The sequence below is a fragment of the Anabrus simplex genome, chromosome 1 (assembly GCF_040414725.1).
Source record: "Anabrus simplex isolate iqAnaSimp1 chromosome 1, ASM4041472v1, whole genome shotgun sequence".
Lineage (NCBI taxonomy): Eukaryota > Metazoa > Arthropoda > Insecta > Orthoptera > Tettigoniidae > Anabrus > Anabrus simplex.
In genome coordinates, this window is record NC_090265.1 from 961,654,064 (window position 1) to 961,678,591 (window position 24,528).

The 24,528-nt window shown below is 38.2% G+C and overlaps 1 protein-coding gene across 2 annotated transcripts in view; it reads left to right on the forward strand.

The window, feature by feature from the left end:
- The window catches only part of vtd (RAD21 cohesin complex component verthandi), a 188,814-nt gene that overhangs the window by 145,887 nt on the left and 18,399 nt on the right, over positions 1-24,528 (forward strand). For both annotated transcript variants that reach the window (XM_067136760.2, XM_067136761.2), the window contains exons 11-13: positions 786-962; positions 20,519-20,650; positions 22,968-23,123. In XM_067136760.2, the coding sequence (XP_066992861.2) occupies positions 786-962; positions 20,519-20,650; positions 22,968-23,123 (465 nt within the window). The remainder of the gene's footprint in view (positions 1-785; positions 963-20,518; positions 20,651-22,967; positions 23,124-24,528) is intronic.

The window sequence follows — 24,528 nt, forward strand, 5'->3', positions numbered from 1 at the left end:
TTCCCTGGAATCTCAAAAGAAATATCCGAGAAGCTATAGAAGTTATGAAACACCCGAATGATGTGAATTTAGAGGAAGGCTACAAAATCAACAATTGTTGGATGCCTATTATACACAGATTACAATATGCAGGTCAGAGCATAAAATACAGGACAAACCCTCAAGTTGTGTAACAGCAATGGTAACTTCCAGCTGTCTTCTGAGTGACACATGTGTTTCCAGATGTTTCTTGAGGTCCCGTGGGGACTTAAGTCAACTGGAGGATGAGAAAATTATTTGAAAGTGTGGCACAACAACTACTTTTGTAGATGATTTTAGCTGTCTGGGAAGACTGATTACCTGGGATCAAGTAGGGGTGCTTCATTTGCCTTGACAATGAATACTGCAATGTATCTGAAATGTTGGCAAAGTGAACACAAGGTGCACTTGGAAGAAGAACTAAAAAATTCAACTGAGCATGGAAGCTTGACATCTAAGATATGTCAGTCATTTCTTTGCCAATCCTTGAACATTGTGGGAAATTTGTTGATAATATACCTGGTGATGTGTTCTTGTATTCTCATTATTTCCTAGTCTCAGAAGGTCCTGTAATGGTTCATTTTTTTAGCTGAATATATATTGTTTAATGAGATTAAAGCCTACAAAAGGTCAGGTGTGTGGGATGGTTGTATGGATATAATAAACAGTTGTAAACCCTTCCAGTAGTAGTTACGGAAGACAGATCCAGGTCATTCCTTTGCGTTATCTATTAGATACAAATAGCTCAGCTAATTTTTCTATTTCAGGTACACTCGTTACTGGAACAACATGAACAGTCACTTGTTCCACCGATGACACCGATTGCTCCTCCACAGACTCCACTCCCACTAGAACAACCAGCCTCTGTTTCAACGCCTGTCCCCGAACCGCAACCAGTAGCGGATGAAACTATGCCTCCAATGGAGAACATGGGTTATGACCTGGTAAGAGAGCCATTTCATATTTCTTTTACTTTACTGTTAAGTATTGTGTACATAAAGCTATTTGTTCTAAAATCTTCAGAATGTGATGACTAAGTGAGACTTTTCAGGAAAACATACTTAGCATCATACAGTCCTTCAGTTTCCTTTTTTAGAAATTTAATTTGCTTTAACTTTTTCCCATGGACATTCTTTGACTCACTATCTGGCAAAACATGGAGTAATAATTTGCTTGTCAGGGGTAGTTGTGGAGTACATTTGCTAACTAATTTATTTTATAAAAAACCACTAAAGAAATGTATCAAATTTTGCCACTGCCTCTCAGAAATACAAATTACAAACTATAGGCCTATTCTACTGAATGAGCTTGGAAGAAATGTTGGCAGTAGTTGGAAGATTATGTACAAGTCCACAGTCCACTGGATGATTGAAACTGATGTTGTTTGTTAACATTGATGCTTTCACAGCTCATACTTGTAGACATGATATGGGCTTTTGGGCTTATGCCGTGTCAAGAAAAATGGTGACTGATATCATTTTGCCCAAGTAAGCCGAATATTTTAACGGGACAGTAGACCTACCTGAATGAGCATCTCTGTCGTTCGCAATGTATTTTGATTTCCTTCAGGTTCAATTCCACTTTCATTATCCTCACAGCAATTTCAAACTCAATATCATTGCATGCATCAATTTATTGATCTAATTTGTAATTAATATCCTCTTTGCTCAACTGTTTACATGCAGCCATGTTGGTGCAATATTTATACGTTCACTCATCTGTCAGTTTTATCTAAGAAAACTTACTACAAATGTGGTATTTCAGCATTCTGTGCAGCTTGCTTACATTTAGGAAGCTTAGGGAATATGTTTACCCCACAAATGGAAGAGGGATGCTCTACTACACAAACTGCAGGAGGTAACAAAGTGTGAATCAAGACTTGATTTTAATGATCAGGGAGCAGATGTTAGGCACCAAAATAAAATGCAAAAAGGCACTGTATATTATTTCGTGGCAAAAAAGCTTCACCATGGATACATAAAATATGAAATATGAACATATAAATAACTCACTACGGAATGAATAAGATGTGAGCATTATTTGATTTGGGCAACATACCTGAATACATTGTAATATAATGGAACCAAATCCCTATAAAATAATGCACTCTTGATCTTGTTTGTCGCTGTCAGCACCAATGTTGCCAGCGCGGTGTTTTCCCCACCAAATTTAGTCTTTCTGATGCTTATGTCAGTGTGTATTTTGGTGTTTTTTCCAATTAAATTTTTATGCAGTATGATAGAGGATGTAATAATGTAATCGTTCAAATTCAAGTTCTTGACATTGACAGTCATGATACCAGTGAGCCGGAAAAGACCTGAACTGTTGGCTGAGCTGATATATAGGGGGTTTCCTTGAAGATAAGAAAGAAGGAACACTTCAGTGCGTCATAGTAATACTAGTTAAGCGGTTCCAGCTTGAGAATGGTAGAAAGTACATATATGTGGTGACGGTAAATACTGTTCACGCTTTAATATTAGTGTTTTTATAGCATATATGTATTAGCGTGTAAAATATGGAAAGTTGTGTGCAGAAGTTTAGATAAAGTGGTTGAAATAGGAGATTCTTGTGAAAGGATTATCGAAATCCCAGGGGACCGTACAAAGGCGTTCTGTAAGTACTGCCATTGTTCACTTGTGGCTCGGCATGCGTGATTTACTAAAAAAAAAAACATAGACAGGCTGCCAATGCAATTGTAATCCAGCCAAAATGAGATGAATTCTGAATTTTTTTAAGTTACAAAATGTAGTGAAACCACCTCTGCTGAAGGATCATTAGCATTATTTGTGTGCTCTCATACATCTGTCTTGTGATCACTTAGGAACTGTACGTAAAACTAAATTTAACCTCTTGAGACCCGGGACTTAGATTTTTGCAAGATTTGACTTAAACTAGGTTCTGGGGTTAAGGAAAGAGTTAAATAACACAGAATAGGCATCTTTAAAAAAAATATTTACTAACTTGCTCAAAATCATAGGTATAGTATAATATACCTCAGGACTCAAGCCATACATACCTCATCATCATCATCCTAAACCATCTCCAGTTTCCCGGGTGTGGTATATGAGCCTCCTCCATCTCATCCTGTTCTTGTACCATTCTTCCTCCACCATCTTGTCCCAATCATGACCTCTCAGCAGTACATCGCTCTTAACTAAATCTATCCATTTCCTACGTGGCCTTCCCACGGGTCGGCTTCCTTCTACCTTTCTGTCAAATTCCTTCCTTGCAGTTCTGTTTACTGGCATCCTCTTCATGTGACCAAACCACTTCAGTCTTGATATCTGAATCTTATTGAGGAGAGAATCATCTATTCCTACTTCTTCTCTAATTTTCTCATTCCTAATCTTGTCTTTCCTGGTTTTCTGGATCATAGTGCGTAGGAATTTCATTTCAGCTGCCTAAAGTTTGGAATTATCTCTATTGGTTAGTGTTGTGGTTTCGAGACTGTATGTAAGAATTGGTGTATAATAGGACTTGTACAATGTCATTTTTGTTTTCATGGGTATTTGCTCATCCCACAGCAGGTGTCTTACCTGGTGGTAAAATTGTGTTGCCTTATTGATTCGATTGTTCACCTCATGTTTTGCTAGGTTGTCATTTGATATAACGCTACCCAAGTATTTGAAAACTGTAACGCTGTCCAGTTGAGCTTCATTTAACATGACTATTGGTTCTGCTCCTTCCCCATACACTTTCATCCCTACCGTCTTGGTCTTGCTGATGTTTAAACCATATTTCTTAAACTCCTCATTCCAGCTTTGTATTCTCTCTCCCAATTCCTCTTCTGAGTCACTCCAGATTGCAACATCATCTGCAAATACACTGAAAATCAATGACGGGCTTAGATATTCATTACACTGATTTGGTTTAACGTTTAAGTTTTCAATGTGTTATTTCACACTTCTGGCTGATATATAAACTACCTAATTAACTAATTAAAATGATTACATGTTGATTAATTAGTAATTAAATATAGATTTTTTTCAAAATTTATCAAATTTTGTTTTGTACACAAGTTTTTCACTCAGATTGTTTTACTTGTTAAAATCTGTAAAGCAATTCTGTTCTGCATTTAGACAGAGAAACACATTGCAATCTACACATTTGGCACGGCACAGTTTCCTGCAACCTGGAAGTCTACACTTCTGAAAACTTTACAGTTTTTAAATTTCAGGCAAATGAAGTGCACTTCTCTTACGTTTGTACTCTGGTGGAACAGGAACAACTGTCGGTCTCTGCCTTTTTAATGACACTTCAACTGTTGAATTTTCATCACTACTACTACTTTCGTTTCCTCCGTGACTACCCTCAAGGATTAATTTCTCTCCCAAACACATTTTGAATGCACGCAACTGCTGTATTGATTTATTCGGTACATTCCTTTCCTGAAGATCACTTCGGTATTGCAACCAAGCGTTGCTTACAGCCATGTCCGTAAAATGTAGCATTGCGCGTATTGTCCACTTTTTCGTACGTGCACTCATTGGGCAATACGAGTTCATTCGGTCGGCTAAGTCAACTCCTCCCATATTGCTATTATATTCACCAACAATAGCAGGCCTTTCTACATCTATAAATTTTCCTTCCTTTTATGACCATCTCCTACAAGTGTCTGAAGGATCAACAGCGAAGTGGTTCGATAAAAGAATAACACTTTTGTTGTCCATCCACTTCGCGACTGCCAGTTTCTGGTCAACTTTAACGAGGGTATCACTTGAACCTCTTCCTTCTTTAGCCAGGTCTTTGTCGGATTTTAGCCTAACCGACTTAGGAAGTCTATGGTTCATCACAGTAACAGTCGACCTGAAGCCACGTTCAAAAAGTTGGTCGGCTAGTTGTGGAGATTGCAAGTATTCAGCTTCATTTTCTGTATCAAATTCTAATCACAGAGAGTTACAATAATTGAAAATCTTCCACCTTTTTGATACTTTTTATTTGCTTTTTAGCAAATTATTATTTGTAAACAGTACATGTTTCGTTCTCACTTGGGAATATCTTCAGCTGTTGTTAAGCTTAGGTGAATCGCTAAGTTTCTGAACACGTTATTTTCAAGTACATTGATCCTCTTAAAGACTACTTGAATACAGATTAAATTAAAATGATGTTAAAACAATGTGGGGGTTAATGGGTTAATGAAATGAGACTAGATGATTACATAGTTGGTCAGCATAAAAACTATATCTATTCATTGGAATAGTTGTTAAAAGTTTCACTTTGTTACAATAAAATGTCTGTTTGTCTTCCGGTTAAAAGGTTTTAGAAATGATTGGCTTCATGACACTGTTCAAATTGTTGTTGAATGTTTTTTCTTTCACTCCTTCCAAGTAGGCTGTTATTTATTATGAGCTTGCTTATTATGCCCTAAATTGAGTCTAATGCAGAACTTTGAAGCTGATTGCTGGTCAATTTTTGGGAAGGGAGCTTCGTCTCAATTTCTTACTGTTGTTAGACTCCAATTCTACTGTAACCCTGGAGGGGGAACGTTTGATGCTGCTTTACGTCTAGTATAGTAATGGTGTGTGTGTTCCGTTGTTTGGACCAGCAATCAGCTTCAAAGTTCTGCATTAGACTCAATTTAGGGCATAATAAGCAAGCTCATAATAAATAACAGCCAACCTGGAAGGAGTGAAAGAAAAAACATTCAACAACAATTTGAACAGTGTCATGAAGCCAATCATTTCTAAAACCTTTTAACCGGAAGACAGACAGACATTTTATTGTAACAAAGTGAAACTTTTAACAACTATTCCAATGAATAGATATAGTTTTTAAGCTGACCAACTATGTAATCATCCAGTCTCATTTCATTAACCCATTAACCCCCACATTGTTTTAACATCATTTTAATATAATTGGTATTCAAGTAGTCTTTAAGAGGATCAATATAATTGCAAATAATGTGTTCAGAAACTTAGCGATTCACCTAAGCTTAACAACAGCTGAAAATGTTCCCAAGTGAGAACGAAACATGTACTGTTTACAAATAATAATTTGCTAAAAAGCAAATAATAAGTATCAAAAAGGTGGAAGATTTTCAATTATTGTAACTCTCTGTAGTTGTGGAAGTGTTGAACGTGATAAATCAAGTGTCCGGAATGCAAATTTTGAACAAGTGTTAAAACAGCTTCCTCGCCAAGACCACAGGACTTCAGCTCATCAGAAAATGTTGTTTTACCCTTTTAACACAAAAAATCGCATACTATGCCGTTTGGACTTGCCAAGACAGATACCTTTAATCCTACTGGATTTGGTTTTCCCTTCACATACTGCTTGAAACTGCAGTGTCCTTCGAAGGGCACAATCATTTCATCTACTGCCAAATTCTGTGAACGGGGCTGCTGCAAACACCCTTGTCTAACATGTTCAGGTAGTGGACGGACTTTCCACAGCCTGTCGGTATCCCTGACATCTTGAGATATTTCGTTATTGAAGACAACTTTCAGGGAAGACCTGATTTTGAAATATCTATCTCTTGACATTGCATTACAAACGACGGGTATCCTGTACTGACGTTGCCAGTACATACGTATACTGGGATATTGCAGGCAAGCCATTACCATCAATATCCCAAGCCAAGTTTTGATTTCACTAGCTGATGTAGATATTGATGTGCTGTTCACAGAAATAGATGTTTGGTTAGTTTTAGCAGCTAGCAGTTGAAATAGAGGTTCATCAATATATTGAAGAAAGTATTTAAGTTCATCCCAATCTTCACTATCTACCGTGTCATATGGAACAATTGTGGGAGGGGCAGGTGGGTGAAAAGCTCTGCGACACCAAGTCTCTCTACTACCATTGGTTGAGGTTGAATCTGGCACTCCATAAGGATCTTCGTCCTTGAAAAAGTAAAACCATTTTACTTAGCTTTTAAATGTTGTCTTCGAGGAGCAAAATGTTTCGATCAAGACATCAATTATGTATAATTTAATCTATCAAGAAAGTAACTTACTTCTTCAGTGGAGCTCTCACTAGATTCGCAATGAACAGCTGGTTGTGGTATAAAAGGCAAATTTGTGGTATTGCTCATTTGCTCATCATCAAGGTCAGATAAGTCAATATCTGAACCATCAAGGCAGGTTAATATCTCAGCTATGGTACGTTCGTCTGGTAATTAAAAAATTACAACGTTCATAAAAAGGATAATTTCATACAACTATGTTCATAATGTACCAAAACATGCATTAAAGGCAATAATTGCACACTGTGTGAGGAATTCCACGGGATAGTACGAGCCCCTTTGGTTAGTCCACTTATCTGAGGAACGCCATAGGTTTACGTTGCCTGTAAATAGCGCCGCAATGTTCAAAACACCATAGGTCTGTGTTACATGTGAGTCTCCGCTACTTTTGATTAGTACCGCAACATTACACATAGCATGTTTCTACTTTCCTAGTGATAAATACCATTATGAGGGGCCGATGACCTGGATTTTGGACCCGTTTCGACTATAAGCATAATCGATTCAGCATCGTGCTATAGAAGCGGTCCCATAGTCAGTAATACTATTGTTTTGTGCCAGCTTCTGTGCATGTGAGGCACTGTGGGTCGGATCCACTGATCGTTTTAAATTCATATCCATCCATCCATTCATTCTTCGTCCTCATGCTTTGAATTCTGGTCAGTGAAGGATTTTAAACTTTTAAGTCATTTCATTTCGTCTCATTTCGTACCATTAGGGGCCGATGACCTCGATGTTAGGCCCCTTTAAACAACAAACATCAGTCAGTCATTTGGGACGTCCTGAAGAGTGCCCAGAATATGAAGAATATCCTCTCCACTTCATATTCGACTCGTATTAACCTATAAAGAAGAGCAATGCCCATTCAGTTCAATAAAAGGCAATTTCTACAAGTAAAAAGTGTGAGATTGTTATAACATAATGAGTGCCACATTTGCGCATTAGGCACATGTGAGGCCATTTGTATATTATTGATTTTCACACATGATTTCATAAAAGCACAAAAAAACTATTATCTTCAGATTGTCGTTTACCATATTAAAAATTGTCAGTGTTCGAAATTTATTATAACATAACGAAATCACTTACCAATATATCAAATTATCACAGCAGGATGAAGCATTCACCTTCCATAACGAACATAACAGCTGTGAACAAAGTGCCGCTTTATGGGTAAGAAACTCTGTTGCTGCCAACCCAATGGATCTTAAAGGCCACATCTGTGCACTCTGAGCATTGGAGTACCATTTAAAATACACAGAAGTTTAATGGCATCAAAGGTGCCGATGTCCCTGAAGAGGCTAAACTCTTAGCCGACTTACAATTATTATTGATTGAATCATTGGGAAAAACTGCTGTATTGCCTACATTTAAATTTGATTATACGAGTAGTAACTTAGAAAACCATCTTAACCCTAAACCATACCTGGGACCTGTTTCATAAATGTTAAACACATGTTATAAGACACTTGCTTATAATACTGTATTTACACGATGTGCCCATTTACATCTCGTAGACAGCTTTCAAAATGGCGCCGAGTGAAGGTATGGCCCATCTGATCTATAACATGCAAGGAATAGATATCTAATGCGATATTTTATAAGGCCATACACGTCATGGAACGGTCAAATATTGAAGGCACTACGGACAGTGGACTGTCAAGTGAATTGTTTTACAAAAAAAATAGAAGACAACCGATTGTTAAAAAAAACTCCATCTTAAAAATTTTCATCGGAGAGTGAAGACGCAATTGGCGAACGCGCTACGTAATTTGAAGAAGACTGAAAGATCTAGTAGAGGTACTTGAGAAAAAGGGATCGTCGTAGTAAAAGAAACGACGTAATTCACCAGCCGACAAAGAAGAGCTGATAAAAATAAGCGAGATACGACGAAATACGCGTGGGAGGATCTCGACAGCAACTGAGCTACATTCTACAAGGAAGAAGCAAGTGAAACCTAGGAGAAAGATTCTCTTACGGGAAGAAGACTACCTTGGTCTTGTTTCAAGAGAAGAACAATTTTTCGACATTTGCAAGAAGCAGCTGATATAGATGTATACGCAGAACTTAAACCCGACAAAATTAAATTCACCTCTGAGAGCAGCAAAAAGAAATAACAGTTGAGGAATTATTATCCTCGAATGGATCATACAATGGCTATTTACTGCTCTGAAATCTGCATTTTTGTTGCCAACAGAAGTAGCATGATGATGGCTTGCTAAATACGCATGATGGACCAAGCTGGGGAGCAGTACATCCTTACCGGAAGACCAACCCATGATGAGGAAGGCAATGGGAAACCAGACGACCAACCCATGATGAGGAAGACAATGGGAAACCAGGCGACCAACCCATGATGAGGAAGGCAATGGGAAACCAGTTGACCAACTCATGATGAGGAGGCCGAGGACCTACCAGACAACCAACCCATGACCTGACCGCAAAGCCAACTACATCCGAGTGGAGGCGGAACAGCTGGACCAGATGTAGCGATAAGCGAGCTAAGTCATTTACATTATTTAATTACATAGTTTTTGGTTCGCGTACACAGGTGCTTTTGGCATGTGCCGATAAGTTGGTTATAGAAACCGTGGAATTTAAAGTGCAAGTGAATAATGAAAGTGATGTGTGAGATATTTAAGTCCATAGTAATACGATTAAGCAGTGTAGAATAAGATTCTTGTATGTTATATATATACATCACCGCATATTGGTCAGAATAACTCGTGAGTAACTACAAGTTGAAAGAAGTGTCTTTAATAACAGCTGATAGTAATGACACATTGAGGAATTGCAATGAATTTATACTGGTTATGCTATATGTCTACGTCACGTTTGGTATGCGCGGTGGTAATGAATGCATAGAATCACGTACTCTTTGCTTCGTAATAAGTGCATTGAACTCAGCTTTAGGGTTATGATAAATAGCGATATTGAAATGCGTTTATGAGAAAGGAATTGTGGCATTTTGACATGGTAAAGTGAATATAATTGCGACATGTTGTTATGGAGGCTATGATAATTAAGATGTTAAGTGAATGTGGAAATATGGTTACAATAGTGGTAACTCGACGAAGTATGTTGTTGTATATGAAATGCGAAGGTTTATTAATGTATTACGTAGAGGCCAAGGAGTGCCTGCAGCTTAGGATATGCCATGCCACACTTATAATAGGGAAGGAATTATGTGAAAGGATACAGGTACGTGAAATTGACCACACCGCCGAGATGAGCTAAACCAAGGTATGGATGGAATTCATTGAAGTAGAATTGAATTTATGACGGGATTATATGTCAATTGTAGATGCATTGTTCCAATTACGAGAATATTATGATATGTTTTATAACGGTGATCTTGACCAAATGCATTCATGATACCTATAAATGCGGTAATATATTCCCAAGTACAAATACATATTATTTACATTACGACTGCGCATATGAATTCAGTAACTTGCCTAAACGACAAATGTTATGGAATATAACTGAGAGAGGGCATATTGAGCCTCAAATACGTGTGTATGTCGACCAAAAATTTATGTTGAAGTTAGATAGATAGCTTATTTATCCTGAGACGGAGTTTGTTGGAATTTACATTCTTTCAATGAGTAATGGTTGGGGAGGTGATAGGCTAGGAGCCAGATTTAACAGGCACTAGGGAGAAATGCCTTAGTCCGTAAGTCGTTAGCCATGCGCAACACAGAAGAAAGATCAAATAAGTGAGTTCAGATTTATGATTTGCAACGTATAATTTAAATATTATTTATAATTCAAATATAATTCAGATATATAGTTCGAAGTTATAATTCAGAATTATTTTCAAGCTTAGATCTATTTGTTGATCTTACATTCACTTCAGATTAACTGTACGTCTATTCAGATCTATTTAGCCTAGGTTTATAATGAAACTAAGCAATCTTAACAACATAATGATATTGGTGTCGTCTCAAGGACTTGATTTCAAGGAGGACCGTATAAGTCCAGTGATTAATTGTAAATATTAGTATCCGATTTTGAATTCATGATGGAACTGATGCACATAACTTAACATTATATTTATTTTCTTTTTCTACGAGCCAGCGCTGACTCTGCACTTTACCTGTAAATATGCCAGACCAAATACTACCCCAAATCAGATTACATATTCATAGGGCATCTGTTTATTCAATAAATACTATTATTGTGCTTTTCTATAATTTGTGTGTTATGAATTCTTTCGTGTTGACATAGTTGATAAGTTAGTTGGTAAGATATGCGAACTAACGAATGGGTGGATACCTGATTTGAATATATTGAGTCCTCACGTCGTTGGTACCTTAGTTAATAGAAATGATTGATATTATGCCTATATCAAACGACCGCAGATAAGTTTACCGTGGACCGCCTTTCTCTTCGACCTCACGTAAAGTGAAACCTAGTGTAAAATCTCCAGATTTTACTTGACAATCAGATACCCTGAGAAGAAATTGAGCTGTTGGGAAAAATGTCCAGTCAACAACCGTGTTCAACGAATAATCCCCACATAATTTTTTAAAAAATTTGTGGCACGAAATGGGGTGCGGGTTTTATTTGCGCCAAGGTTACCAACATGCTCCTGACTTGCCTAGTTTTCGATGCTGAGTGTACAGCTATGTTTTGTGCAACCGCAGATGGAAGAAAACTGTCCCCATATGTCATATTTTAAATTGTAAAATTACTTTTTTTTAAAAAAAAAATATAGTATTATACAGAGAAATTTAAATTCAAAATTTCTCTGCGTCACGATAGAACATGTCTTCCGGAATGTGCAGGGTTACCTTTCCGCACTTTGACTCACTTTGGTGTGTGTCTAGCGTGTTTCATAGTTGAAAATAGAGTGAAATCGTAATTCTTTTGTATTCAGCGTTTTAAGAAATGCCACAATATCACGTAGCAGGCAGTATGCGGAGAAACGGAATCTGCGAAAACTGGCGAGGGTTGGCATTTCTGAATTATAAGATGGCGGTTAATTCGATATCACGTAATTGGAAGTCCGATTTCTGTATTACAAAGACTTCGAATTAACAGGTTTTACTGTATCACAAAACTAACATCTAATTTCGCTGGTGTGTCTATTTTAAGTGTTTACATTGCACGAAAAGAATTATCCACCACCGGTAGTATTATTGTCCAGTAAAGAGAGACCGCATGTGAGAAGTGTTTTAGACATGGATTATCATCTCAGGCAAAGCAGCTATATCCGTAAATTTACATGTTCATATTTGCATAAACACTACGTGGACCTCGCGGAGTGACACAAAATGTTTGTTTATGCCTACGATACTCTTTTGATGGAAGGAATTTTAGTTCATTTAATTTATTTTTTTAAATTGTGCCTTCCTAAAATGAGGGTGCGGGAATTATTCGACGGCGGGGATTATTCGCGTAAATACTGTAATAGCTTATAATAAAAGATTTTTGTTTCATCAAGTTAGAAGCTTCTAATTTAAATTTAGAAGTTATAAAACTTGTTTCAGTAGCGTTCCTAAATTGGTTTCATAGATAAATTATAGGACTCATAAAATCGATGCTAAAATGAACCACTCATAAAACGTATGATTTGACAGTTGTCGCATGTATGCCGTCCTACACCTAACCTAACTCTTGTAAAACCTTCAATTATTATGTTTAATATATTTTAACTATTCTTTTATTAAATGTTAAGTATGTCTAACATATGATTTCTCTGTAAATATGCATTGTAAATTTGCATAAATACTTATAGTGAATATGTCTAACCTCAAAATCTGTGTAGTCAAAAACTTTAGAAGTCTCCGTAAAATTCGTATATTAGGTGTATTCTGCTATGTTTATGGAAACTTACTATGTTTTATTATACGGATATGTGTGGAAGCTTTAGGAATGTTTGGGAGAAGGAGCAAATCTTGGGAGTGGCACATTGCCATTTGACTAATCATATCAGTAGTGAAATGGAAATGACGTATGGCTTTTAGAGTCGGGAGTGCCTGTGGACAAGTTCAGCTCGTCAGATGCAGGTCTTTTGACTTGACACCCGTAGGCGACCTGCGTGTCGTGATGAAAATGAAATTATGATGAAGACGACACATACACCCAGCCCCCGTGCTAGCGAAATTAACAAAATTAACCAATTACGGTTAAAATTCCTGACCATGCCGGGAATTGAACCCGGGGCCCCTGTGACCAAAGGCCAGCACGCTAACCATTTAACCATGGAGCCGGACATCAGCAATAAAACATTGGAAGGAGAAAATGAATATTCCAGTGTTGTCAGTGAGACAGTTAATGATTTATTTAGTGATTTAGTTGTAGATGAAGTTCTCATCTTTAGATTACAGAGAGCAACACAGCACAAAACTACATTGCATACATAATCAGGTTCAAGCCTGAAATAATTCAAACAAGGTAATTTCTCTTTTAAGACATGGATTCCACACTCCACATTCTCTTTTTATGTGCTCGTAGAAAGGTTTTTTGAGCCTGGTTGCCTTCATCTCTAATTATGGGTGGTATTAACCGGAGTTTGAGATTATAAATTGAGTCACCTAAAAGGACCGATGCTGGAAATGATCGTCATCCTTCTTCCATCCTGTGAAAAAGTCCACTGTTACATAAAACTGGCATCGCTTGCACCGCCTGGCCAATTTGCATAGCATAATAAAGCTTAAGGCCAGCATCAGAAACAAGAGTCACATTTATAGAATGATTTCCATGTCTGTCAACGTAGATAGGTTCAAAATCTCGTGGCACATCCATATTAATTAGGGTTCCATCCACAGCCCCACAAATAAGAGACATGCCTGCTAGCTGACTAAATTGATTGACTACACTTGACCAATATCATCAGGCCAGCGACGAGATCAGGTAGGATATGCGTGTTAACGGCTCACACAACGTTTTTGATCGTTCTACAAACAGTAGCCTTAGAAACACCATGCATGTCACCAATATAGTGATATTGTGCTCCTCTTCGTAGCCAATGCAATGCTATTTGCAGTGTTCTTGGGGTGTTAGAGCTTAGCTCTGTTGGAACGGTACTTTAATACAACAGAAAAGTAAATTTTGCAAAATCTAGCCCAAAACATTCATTATACTCATACGTGTCTTGCAAGTGATTGTAAGGTGTTCTATTCCTGAAATGTCTTGGCTGTCTTACACCTACTTGCTCATCTTCACTACTGTTGCTAATGCCAATCATTATCTTCCTTAATTCTCACACAAAAGTAAAAATCCACTGCCATTAGAGAAATGACAGTATGTAAGAAAAAAATAAAGCACTACACATAACATCTTCACCAAACTATTGAAAATAATGCTTATGTTATCAGTGTATGCTATAAGAGAAGAGAATTGTTGAAACAGTATTTCTGTTTTACTTATATTATTCATTCATAGAATAACAAATAAAACTGCTAAATTTGTTTACAATGGTGTAGTTCAGTGAAACAAAACACTGCTAATATACCCGTGTATGATGTTGGAATTCAGAGCTTGCCTGCTAGTTTTTTATGAAACAGAAACTTTGTATTTATTGATGAAACTAAATTCTTGTGAACTACCGGATTTATTTTTCAGTAGTCTTATAATAATAGCTTATAATACTATGAAATAGGCCCCTGGGCTACTTAGGTGAAAGTAAAATTGGAAAGATGAAGATGGAGTGAAGTCTCACCACAGAAAATGAGCAGTTAGTTCGAAGACGATATGCATGTTTTGTAGTTTCTTTGATTAAGGAACTGCTTCCTGAAAATATGGAAATATTAAACCATTCTCCATTCTCATACCATTTAATTGAACTTATTTATGCCTTCATTACTTTACATGATATTATCACTGACACCAAAAAAGTATGCTTTACAGCAACCTAATGAGAGGAAATATCCAAACTACTGTCAGATATACTTTGTAAAGTCTTTATGTGTATGGTAGATCATAAAACAGTCATCTACGTGCAGCGCCACCTTGCACCGGTGGCATTCAAATAAAGATTCCTTCCTCAGACCCCATGTCACACAGACTTCGCATCTCCATGATGGGATAACCTTCTTCGTTGTTGGGGTATTTTGGTTGGAAAGTGTCCCCTGTGCCTCCTCTGAAGTCTCTGTGTGGTATCCCCAGGGCTCGGGCGTCCTCGTTTTGGAGAGTCGGGCAAGGTTACACTTGCCAACTGAAGTTTGGCCAAATTGATCCGGAAGCTGGTAAAGCCTACTCACTTTTCGTCAGGGTTGTGGAGGCGATGAATTATGTTGGAATTCAGAAGTGTCGTGTCTAGCTTGTAGAAGTATATTTTTTTGTATCCTTTTCTATACTTCCTCATCAGAGGGAATGATGCAAGTATCTGGTCATGGGAATCAACACCACCCATTTCACAGTTGTAGTCAACAAGAAGATTGGGTCTGAACTACTTCTTGCCAACATACTTTACAACTTCAAGGTAATCTGGCCTTCATTTCATCCACAGATATGGGAAACCAGTGTTCCTTTTCATGTGACATGATACTCTGGAGTATTACTTATGTGCTCCCAGTTCCATTCCTCATCGTGTAAAGTATGATTAGAAGCCGTTGGTGTGGCATCAGATGTAGGCCTAAAATTCAGTGACACATTTGACAGCAAAACACCACTTTGTTCACCCCTACCAGCACTCACATCACTTCACACTAACTACTTTCAATTTCACTATATTCTTCATCGCTTATTTCTATATCAATGCCACTCTCTTCTAAAATTTCTCTTCTAATCGCTTCTTCACTTAACGTGGAGGCAGCTATGATTTTGTTTACAATGAGGTTGCTAAGATACAGGTTATTCTTTCCTCAGAATAACTGCACAGAATTGTTTATCAAATACATCATTGGATTAAAACATTGCTTCCATCTGTCAAGAGGTTACCTTCCTAATATCAGATCCTTTCACAAAGGAAACCGACTTGGAGCGGGTCCAGAAATAAACACTACGCGCAGATGGAGAGATCCGTCTTTGTACCGGAGTGCAGCCGAGAGCCAGGATGGAGGATCTGTAAAAGTACATCAAGTGGTTAAAAACTGTTGCTCGACTAAATCCTGGTCATGCTCTTCGACAAATTAAGGAATCTTTAATTCCATTAATCGAGATGTTTAGCATCCTATCAGAAGTAAAGGGAAAAATAGAGCCACAGTGGTGTGAAGTCATTTGTTATTTATAGAGTTACATAAATCCATTTAAAGAACTAGCAGAGTTTGCATTATCAGTGTTATCTTTGCCCCGGTCAAATGCAGAGGAGGAATGGTTGTTAGGTCAAATGAACGTAGCAAAAACCAAAGTTCGAACTCCGACGGGGACGGAGCTATTGCAGTCAATCTTGACAGTTAGAGCTGGACTAACAGCTTAGTAAATGTTGCCATGATTTTTAACTGCCCCAACAAGTGTTAAAACAAATCGGGACAGTATAGACCTACAAAGCAATATCTGCAGGAGCTTCAACATCTACAGCCGCTTCAGAAAAAAAATATACAGAAATAGAAGTATTAATTTTCTAGTTTTGGTGAGTGTTCAATGATGATTTTTCTCTGTTATAACAGCTCGGTGATGCCTTATGTTACCTTAATACAAGTGTACTAATATTAATGATATTGAGGGGTGTTAAATAGGTGTGTGTGTGTTTTTTAGTTTGTTTTTGCTTTATTCACATTGGTGTTGGCAACATTGGTCAACACACACCAGTCTTTGCATTCATTAAGTGATTGTCATTGATTGCATAGATGCTTGTTCAAATTTCCACTTTTAAATTTTTTTTTTATATAACAGCACATTTTTAGTTATCATAAATGACCTCTCTCCACCTCTACTGGCATTATTGGAGCAGTGGGACAGTGTTTGAACCTAGATTATTGACACATTGTTTTCTGCACTAAGAATTATCTTTTAGCTGCTAAGAGTCCTTATAGTCACGAAGGACCCACTCCCGTTTTTCACATACATTTTGGCCTGGAACCACTCAAATTTTCTGCACAACACGGTGCAAGATATTGAATGAATCTACCGTTGTTTTATTCTTCTCTTGAAGTCATTTGATTGCTTCTAGTAATGCCGAGTAGTTGACAGCAATGAAAGCCAAGTGACCTTGTCTGTTGTACTTATAAGAATTTTGGCTAGTATTCTAAAAGAAGGGCGAAACTTGTTAATGCCATCTTAATTAAACACAGTTTTTCAGTATTGTAAAGGTGGAATCTTTGAGTGTACCTTTAAAAAGAAGAATGCAGTTCCACTAACTCGAATTCAAACCCTATTCTGAAGTGAAGGTTGAAGTCTGTTTTTGTTTGAAAGTGCTCATTACAGCAACTGATGTAGATACTGCTACTCACAGTACTCATTTTATTCTAGGACTACACTTTGCCCAAAATTATGTTCTATTCTTTCTCTGTATGGACCCTCTCGATGTACACGTCGTCCAGTATAATATTGTTCTCTCTGTACAGACTTCACTGCCGTGCTAGACACTCTTGACACCTTATGCAGCTTTTCCCAAAGCGCCCCAAACCTTTATTTTATATCATTTTATCTGCCCTTCTGGAAGTTACCAGCGTACTTCCAAATAACAACGCCCACTGCTACACAACCCTGATGTGTTTCAGCCTGATTGAGTCGTGTGATCCTCTCACTATCTATGGATGTTGCTCCATACATAGCATCAAAATACTGCGTTTCTACTTCATGGTCTACGTGACATACTCGGCCCTGCCTACACAACAGTCTCCACTGAGGTTTTGCTTCGCACTGAATTTAATGCAATAAATAACGCTCGAATAAACCTAAATATGGTAGCCACACACTTGCTCACTTGAAGCACGATTATTTCTTGACGCTGGAGTACACTTTCCCTAGATTTTAGGTACAATTTCGAGACTCTCCATCTGGAGGTCGTGGGTTCAAGACTCCCTTGAGTCCCTTCGCTCCACAATAAAGAACGGAAGATTGTATTATGACTCACTGTCATTACATGTCATTGTCTACCGTTTTTGGCATCATTAAATGCAAAACTTTGATTAAGCATAATCTCGAAGAATATGTTACTGTAGATCATTGACCAGTCGCAGCACTGTGTGAACTTGCCCCTCCAGTGATGCATGTAGAACTGAATTTGGAAGTGGAAATTTATTTGAGCGTCAGGTCCTGTTGCGAATAATGCAACAGTAACCAGAAGCAGGATCATGACATGTCTGTTTACAGACAGCAGAATTCCATTTAATGTGCATGTATGTTGGTTGTAAAAACAGAAATTCATACTTTTGACTTTGCTGTGTTTCAATCCTGAAAGCTGGAAAGCCTTGGCATTTGTGCTTTTTTTTATAAAAGTTGCCCGGACACTCACTAAATATTAAAACAGCGAGGTGTGTCAGACAAAATCCTTATGTCTGGTCACTTAAACAGCATTAAATCAATTTCTGTGTGAAGGTTTCATTTTAGAATACTGAACATTTACAGAAATGTAGCAATTTTACAGTAGTTTAACTAAGCAAATTTTGTAAATTAACAAAAATATAGTGTAGTTACTTGATGGTTGTGATTATCTGCTGTGGTTGGTGGTTGAAGAAAACTCTAATAACACAATACGTTAATGACACTTCATGATATACTAGTGTGTTAGAACCTTTTCCCTGAGAATGGCTTATGTTAAGTTGGCAGTAAGTCTACTATCTAGGGTTTCTCGCATTGAAACGTTCATGCAAGCCAGTCTATTTTGCTGTTTTCAAAGGGGTTATTTCCTGTTCAACATACTACATGTTAGTACAAGGGTTGGGGCAAAAGTCATGGCAACTATTTTATTTCATGAAGATACCAGTCTGATTGGAAAATGTGACGTATACAGATGAAATGACAAGGTGTTAACTACATGTGTGGACAATGAATAGCACTGAAATCATAACACACTAATTTATTACAGTAGTATACAGGGCAATATGGCCTTCCCAGTGCAAAAGAATGACAACACAGTACACATAAAGTTGACATGACAAACCTGGGCCTAAAGACCCTCAAAGTAGTCCCCTGCTACTGACACCACACGCTGCCAACGATGGGGAGGCGCTGAATACCATCTGCCTCAGCATTTGCCGCACCATGTGTGAATCGGATCACCTGTTGGTGCACAGCATTAGCAATGTGCTCTCGTGTTGCAAACCGCCTAACATGTAATGGTTCCTTAATCTTTCGAATGAGATCAAAGTCACAGGGCGAAACGTCGGGAGAGTATGGTGGATGCTCCAATTCTTCCCATCCCCGACGTCGCAGTAGCTGCCCTACACACTCTGCTTTATGTGGTTTTGCAGTGTCATGCAGGATTATTGCACTGTCCACAAAATCCGGACGTTTCTCCCAAACGCCACGTCCTATCTGTCGCACCAGGAAGTCCCTGTAGTACTGTGCGGTCACTGTTCTGCCATGTGGAACAAAGTGGCAAACAATAACACCCCTGGCGTCATACGCGACGATCACCATCAATTTGACTGGGGAAGGATTCTGACGGACCTTCTGCCTCCTTGGTGATCCAGCATGTCGGCACTCCACGGACTGACATTTCAGTTCTGGTTCGTATGCCCTGACCCAAAATTCATCGATGGCGATTATTTGTGACAAGAATTGATTGCCGTCCTGTTGCCAGCGTGCAAGGTGGTCGGAGCATATTGCATAGCGCACCCATCTTTGAACTTCCGTCAGTGCATGCGGTACCCACCGCGATGCGATTTTGCGCAGTTGCAGCTCATTACGCAATATCCTGTGGACGATGCGTTTCTCGATGCCACTTGCCCTCACTAACTCCAGTAGCGTCCATCGTCTGTCTTCATCCAGGAGCTGCTGTATGCTGGCACGTGCCACATCGGTCTGCACACTGACAGGTCGTCCCGAACGTTGCTCATCACTGGTTGACACACGTCCGTGCTGAAACTTTCCTACCCACCGTGCTACTGTACGGTATGGTAGGGCGTTATTCCCAGGGGCTTCCACTAATTCATGGTGACATTCCATTGCATTTCTCTCTCTGAGAACGGCTATTTTGATTTAAGCGCGCTGCTCAACACGGGTTACTTCCATCTCGCATGACACTCGCCAACTGACTGATTCCACAGCCCTCGCTGCGCTACTACCAGCTATCACAGAGCCATCTCTTGTTCTGCATACACACTATGCCTGCAGAGAGCTTCCACGTGACACATATACGTTTGTGATCCGTTCATATATCTACAAGAAAAAAATAGTTGCTATGACTTTTACCCCAATCCTCGTGTTTAATGCTTTTTATATATTTTTATGATATGAAATAGATTTCAAGACCTATTTCTAGTTCCATATATCCTGACTTTTATAACTTTAAGCCTTACGTATTCATCAAAACTTAACCATATTCAAGATAACTTTAAAGTAAATGCTAATGACATCGTTGTTGTTTATTCTTTAAAAAGAAAGCCATTCCGACAATACTATAGGAATATAGAAAAGAAGTGTTGACTTTCCTTCTTTACGTTTAGAAGTTGAACTATTCTGTTTGCAATGTGGATGTTTCAGAACAATCTTATGATGGCTAACGTGGGCTATGATGAGCAGCATCCTCCTGCTACAACACCTGGCGCCATCTCTGAGCGAGGGGTTGCGACACCATTCCATGAAGACTATGAATTTCCTGCATCTGTTGGACCAGTGAGTTGATTATAAATGATAGTACTGCATGAATTTTATTCTCCTCTTTAGAATATATTGAACAAGTAAGTTGGCTGTGCAGTTAGGATCACACAGGTCAGGTGTGAGCCTGTATTTGGGAGTTAGTGGGTTCGAACCCCACTGTCAGCAGCCCTGAAGATGGTTTTCCACTTTCATACTAGGCAATTGCTGGGGCTGTACTTAGAATTAAGGCCACGGTCGCCTCCTTCCCACTCCTAGCCCTTTCCTAGTCCATCGTCGCCATAGTCTTATAGTCTTATCTGTGTTGGTGCAACGTAAAGCAGTTTGTAAAAAAAAAAAAAAAAAAAAAATACAATTATTCTAGTGAAACTTACCCTGATTATAAAATAATAGGAATAAGAGGCTAACTGTAGAAATGCATAGCTACACTAAATTCGTACAGTTACAGACAGATTATTATAATTACAACTAGTTGCAAACAGGAAAAGCAAGCGAGATACTGTCTAATAAGAATAGTTACATTACAATTCTTAACTTCAGTTGAGGCTCTAAAGTCTATAAGTAGAGCCCTGCGTGGATGCGGATTTATTGTCTTGGCGGATATAAACTGTATGGAAGTGCAGATAATTTTGCTGATAATTTCTAAATAATGATGTTTATTGATTTTCACTCGGGTATACTCTTTTGCTTGTGATTAGGCGACCCTTGAAAGTGATATGGGAGAATGGTGATATATATTAAGTGGTATATAAATCTGACTTAAGCTTACCTGGCTCCTGCCCGTAGCTAATGGAAGGAATGAACAAAGGTCAATACATCAGTAGTTGTCGCAAGAGAAAATCCCTCATAAACCTGTGACTGTAGGAGTTCTGGTGTCAGGTATCAGGCCTATTGTATAATGTAAGATCTATCAGTTAATACCTTGGGTATAATGTCCTGTACAGTAGTTAAATATTTACAATATATGTGGATAACCGTTCGTGGATGCGGGTGCGGATGATGGAAGTGCAGATGCAGATATTATTTTGTATATCTGTGCAGGGCTCTACCTATAAGAGGCTAACTACAGTATAGAAATGTATAGCTACACTAAATACGTAGGTCTGCTAGGTACCAACTGATGAGCCCAACCTAGCAGACAGGGGCAAAACACTGGCAACCAGGAATGAGTTAGCTGGAAAATTTGTAACGTCCAATAACGGACCATTTATATTCGTATTACTCATTCGGGACAAATATTTAAGATTCCCTATGGGAAACAACAGCTATATCATCTGAATGGCCAAGCAGGCATCAATTTTTGATAATGTGACAAAGTCTCTCATAGTGCATAGGGACTGCCGGTGGCTTCAAGTAGCCTATGCAGTGGCCTCCACGGTGTGCACTGGCCATGCGTCTTCGTAGGTGTGCTAGGTACCAACTGATGAGCCCAACCTAGCACATGAGGGCTAAATGTTGGCAACCAGGAATGAGTTAGCTGGAGAATTTTTAATGTCCAATAACGGACCATTTATATTGGTATTATAAATTTACTCATTCAGGACAAATATTTCAGATTCCCTATGGGAATCAACATCTACATCATAAGTGGTATGTTCCGAGCTGTCAGTGGAGATGGAATGACATCAGTAGACAAATATTTCAGATTCCCTGTGGGAATCAACATCTATATCATAAGTGGTATGTTCCGAGCTGTCAGTGGAGATGGAATGACATCAGTAGACGAATAAGTTTGAGTGGTGTCTTTAAAAGTAGGAAAGATCACAATATGAAGATAAAGCTGGAGTTCAAGAGGACAAATTGGGGCAAATATTCATTGAAAGGAAGGAGAGTTATGGATTGGAATAACATACCCAGGGTGATGTTCAATAAATTTCCAATTTCTTTGCAATCGTTTAAGAAAAGGCTAGGAAAACAACAGATTCGAAATCTGCCACTTAGGCGACTGCCCTAAATGCAGATCAGTAGTGATTGATTAATAGCAACACTGAATTGAATCCAGCAGCTAGAAAATAACTAAAAATCACTACCTTCACTATTACCAGGGGAGAAAGAGTAAGATTGTTCCCTTACTATATAGGTTACGTACCAGGGATTATACACAGTGAGGATAGAACTCAAGATATGAAAGTTTGATCTCTACTTCCTTCATCACTAGTCCTGTTGATCCCTGCTTACCTACCTTTACCCATACCATTGACCAATATCTTAATAGTGTTGTATTGATAATATTATTACTTCAATAATAGGTTGCTTTATTGTTGGAAATCTGCTGTATATTTGCAAAAGACCTAATCAGTAACTATAAATTACATTAATCATTATTTCCTTCTAGCCTGAAGAACAAGGTCAAGATGAAACTTATGAACAGTTTGAGGAGCGTGTTCTTAACAAACGTGCTGCGCATATGTATCACATAGTGAAAAGTAAGCTACAGAGAAGTGATAAACTTTTCCTCTCTGAAATGACCCATCGCAACAACAGAAAACAGGTAAGAGATGTTGTGTACATATTATGACAGTTTGGATTCTTTCTTTTAGTGGCATGTGAAATTGTACCAAACAGCAACTTTGCAGGGGGACTGTAATGTAAATAAAATATAAATAATGAAATTGGTGAAGACAATGGGCACCATCTGCAAAATACTTGCAGAAATAAATAACTTGGTTGAGCATGAAATAACTCTTTCTCCCAAGGCGATGAATGTAGCCTGACGCAGTTCCAAATTTGCCTCATTGCTTTACTTGCTACTATTTAACCCTGAAAATGAATATGGGTACATGCCAAATTTTCACTCCACAAATAAGATGATTTATCATAAGTTTAATTATGTGAATTTACTCCCAAAGCAAAACAAAATGGAACAAAACCACACCACCAATCATCATCTGATGATATCAGCTTGTCTTGCCATTTAAACAAACTCATCAATTATTTTGCCAAAATTGACAAATCACAGATGTACAGTATACCCACAGTTTAGATACACTCAGTCTTGTTTTACGTATTTACACTAGTTATATATCTCAAAATAGTCCAGTATGCACTGCCCGTTGCTTCTATTATTCTTTTTTATCTAGTCGGGACAGATACATCGACCTTCCTTACACTTGGATGCCCCTTATTTCCTGAGGTCTTCCCTGACCTTAATTACACAAACTCTTCCTTTTCAGACTGATGCCTTAAGTACACTCAGCCTCCAATATTTATTTACACAGGTTGGTCTGGCCTCTGGCATCACTCCAAGACATTAATATACATGAATCCCGTCCTTGGTTCACAGATGTATGTACATAGTTTTGTAGGCCAAGCTTTAAAGTGATGATCTCCTATAGATGAGATTGCTGTCCCTTTCTTAACCTCCTTTGTATGAACAAAAATAACACCACCATGGCATGAATTTACCATGTATTATAACTACATGAGGTAAACATATCACAGTCACCTTACTATACTATGTGAATCCATCCAAAGTACTTCACAATATAGAATGAATGAGCGAGGAATGCCATGTCGAAGCAATGGAAGAATGACCAAGTAGTGAACACTTAGCCCACTATTTCATCTAGCAATAATTAGTTCTATGCGAAATAACACGTTAGCTCCAGGTTACACATTTAAACCACTACACACTGAGCATTCTCCGAGAAAATGAGCAATGAATACCATGTAGCATCTTCCACAAAATGCACACTGAGAATGAATGTGTAATCACCCTGTAAAGGACTCATAATGAATAATGCTGTGGCTGCATTGTCTCCAAACATTTTTGCTTCCTTCACACTCCTAAGCCTTTCCCATCCCATCGCCACCATAAGACCTATCTGTGTCGGTGTAACGCAAAACAAATTGTAAAATAAAATTTATTCTGTCAGTCTTCATAAGAAATCCTGCAG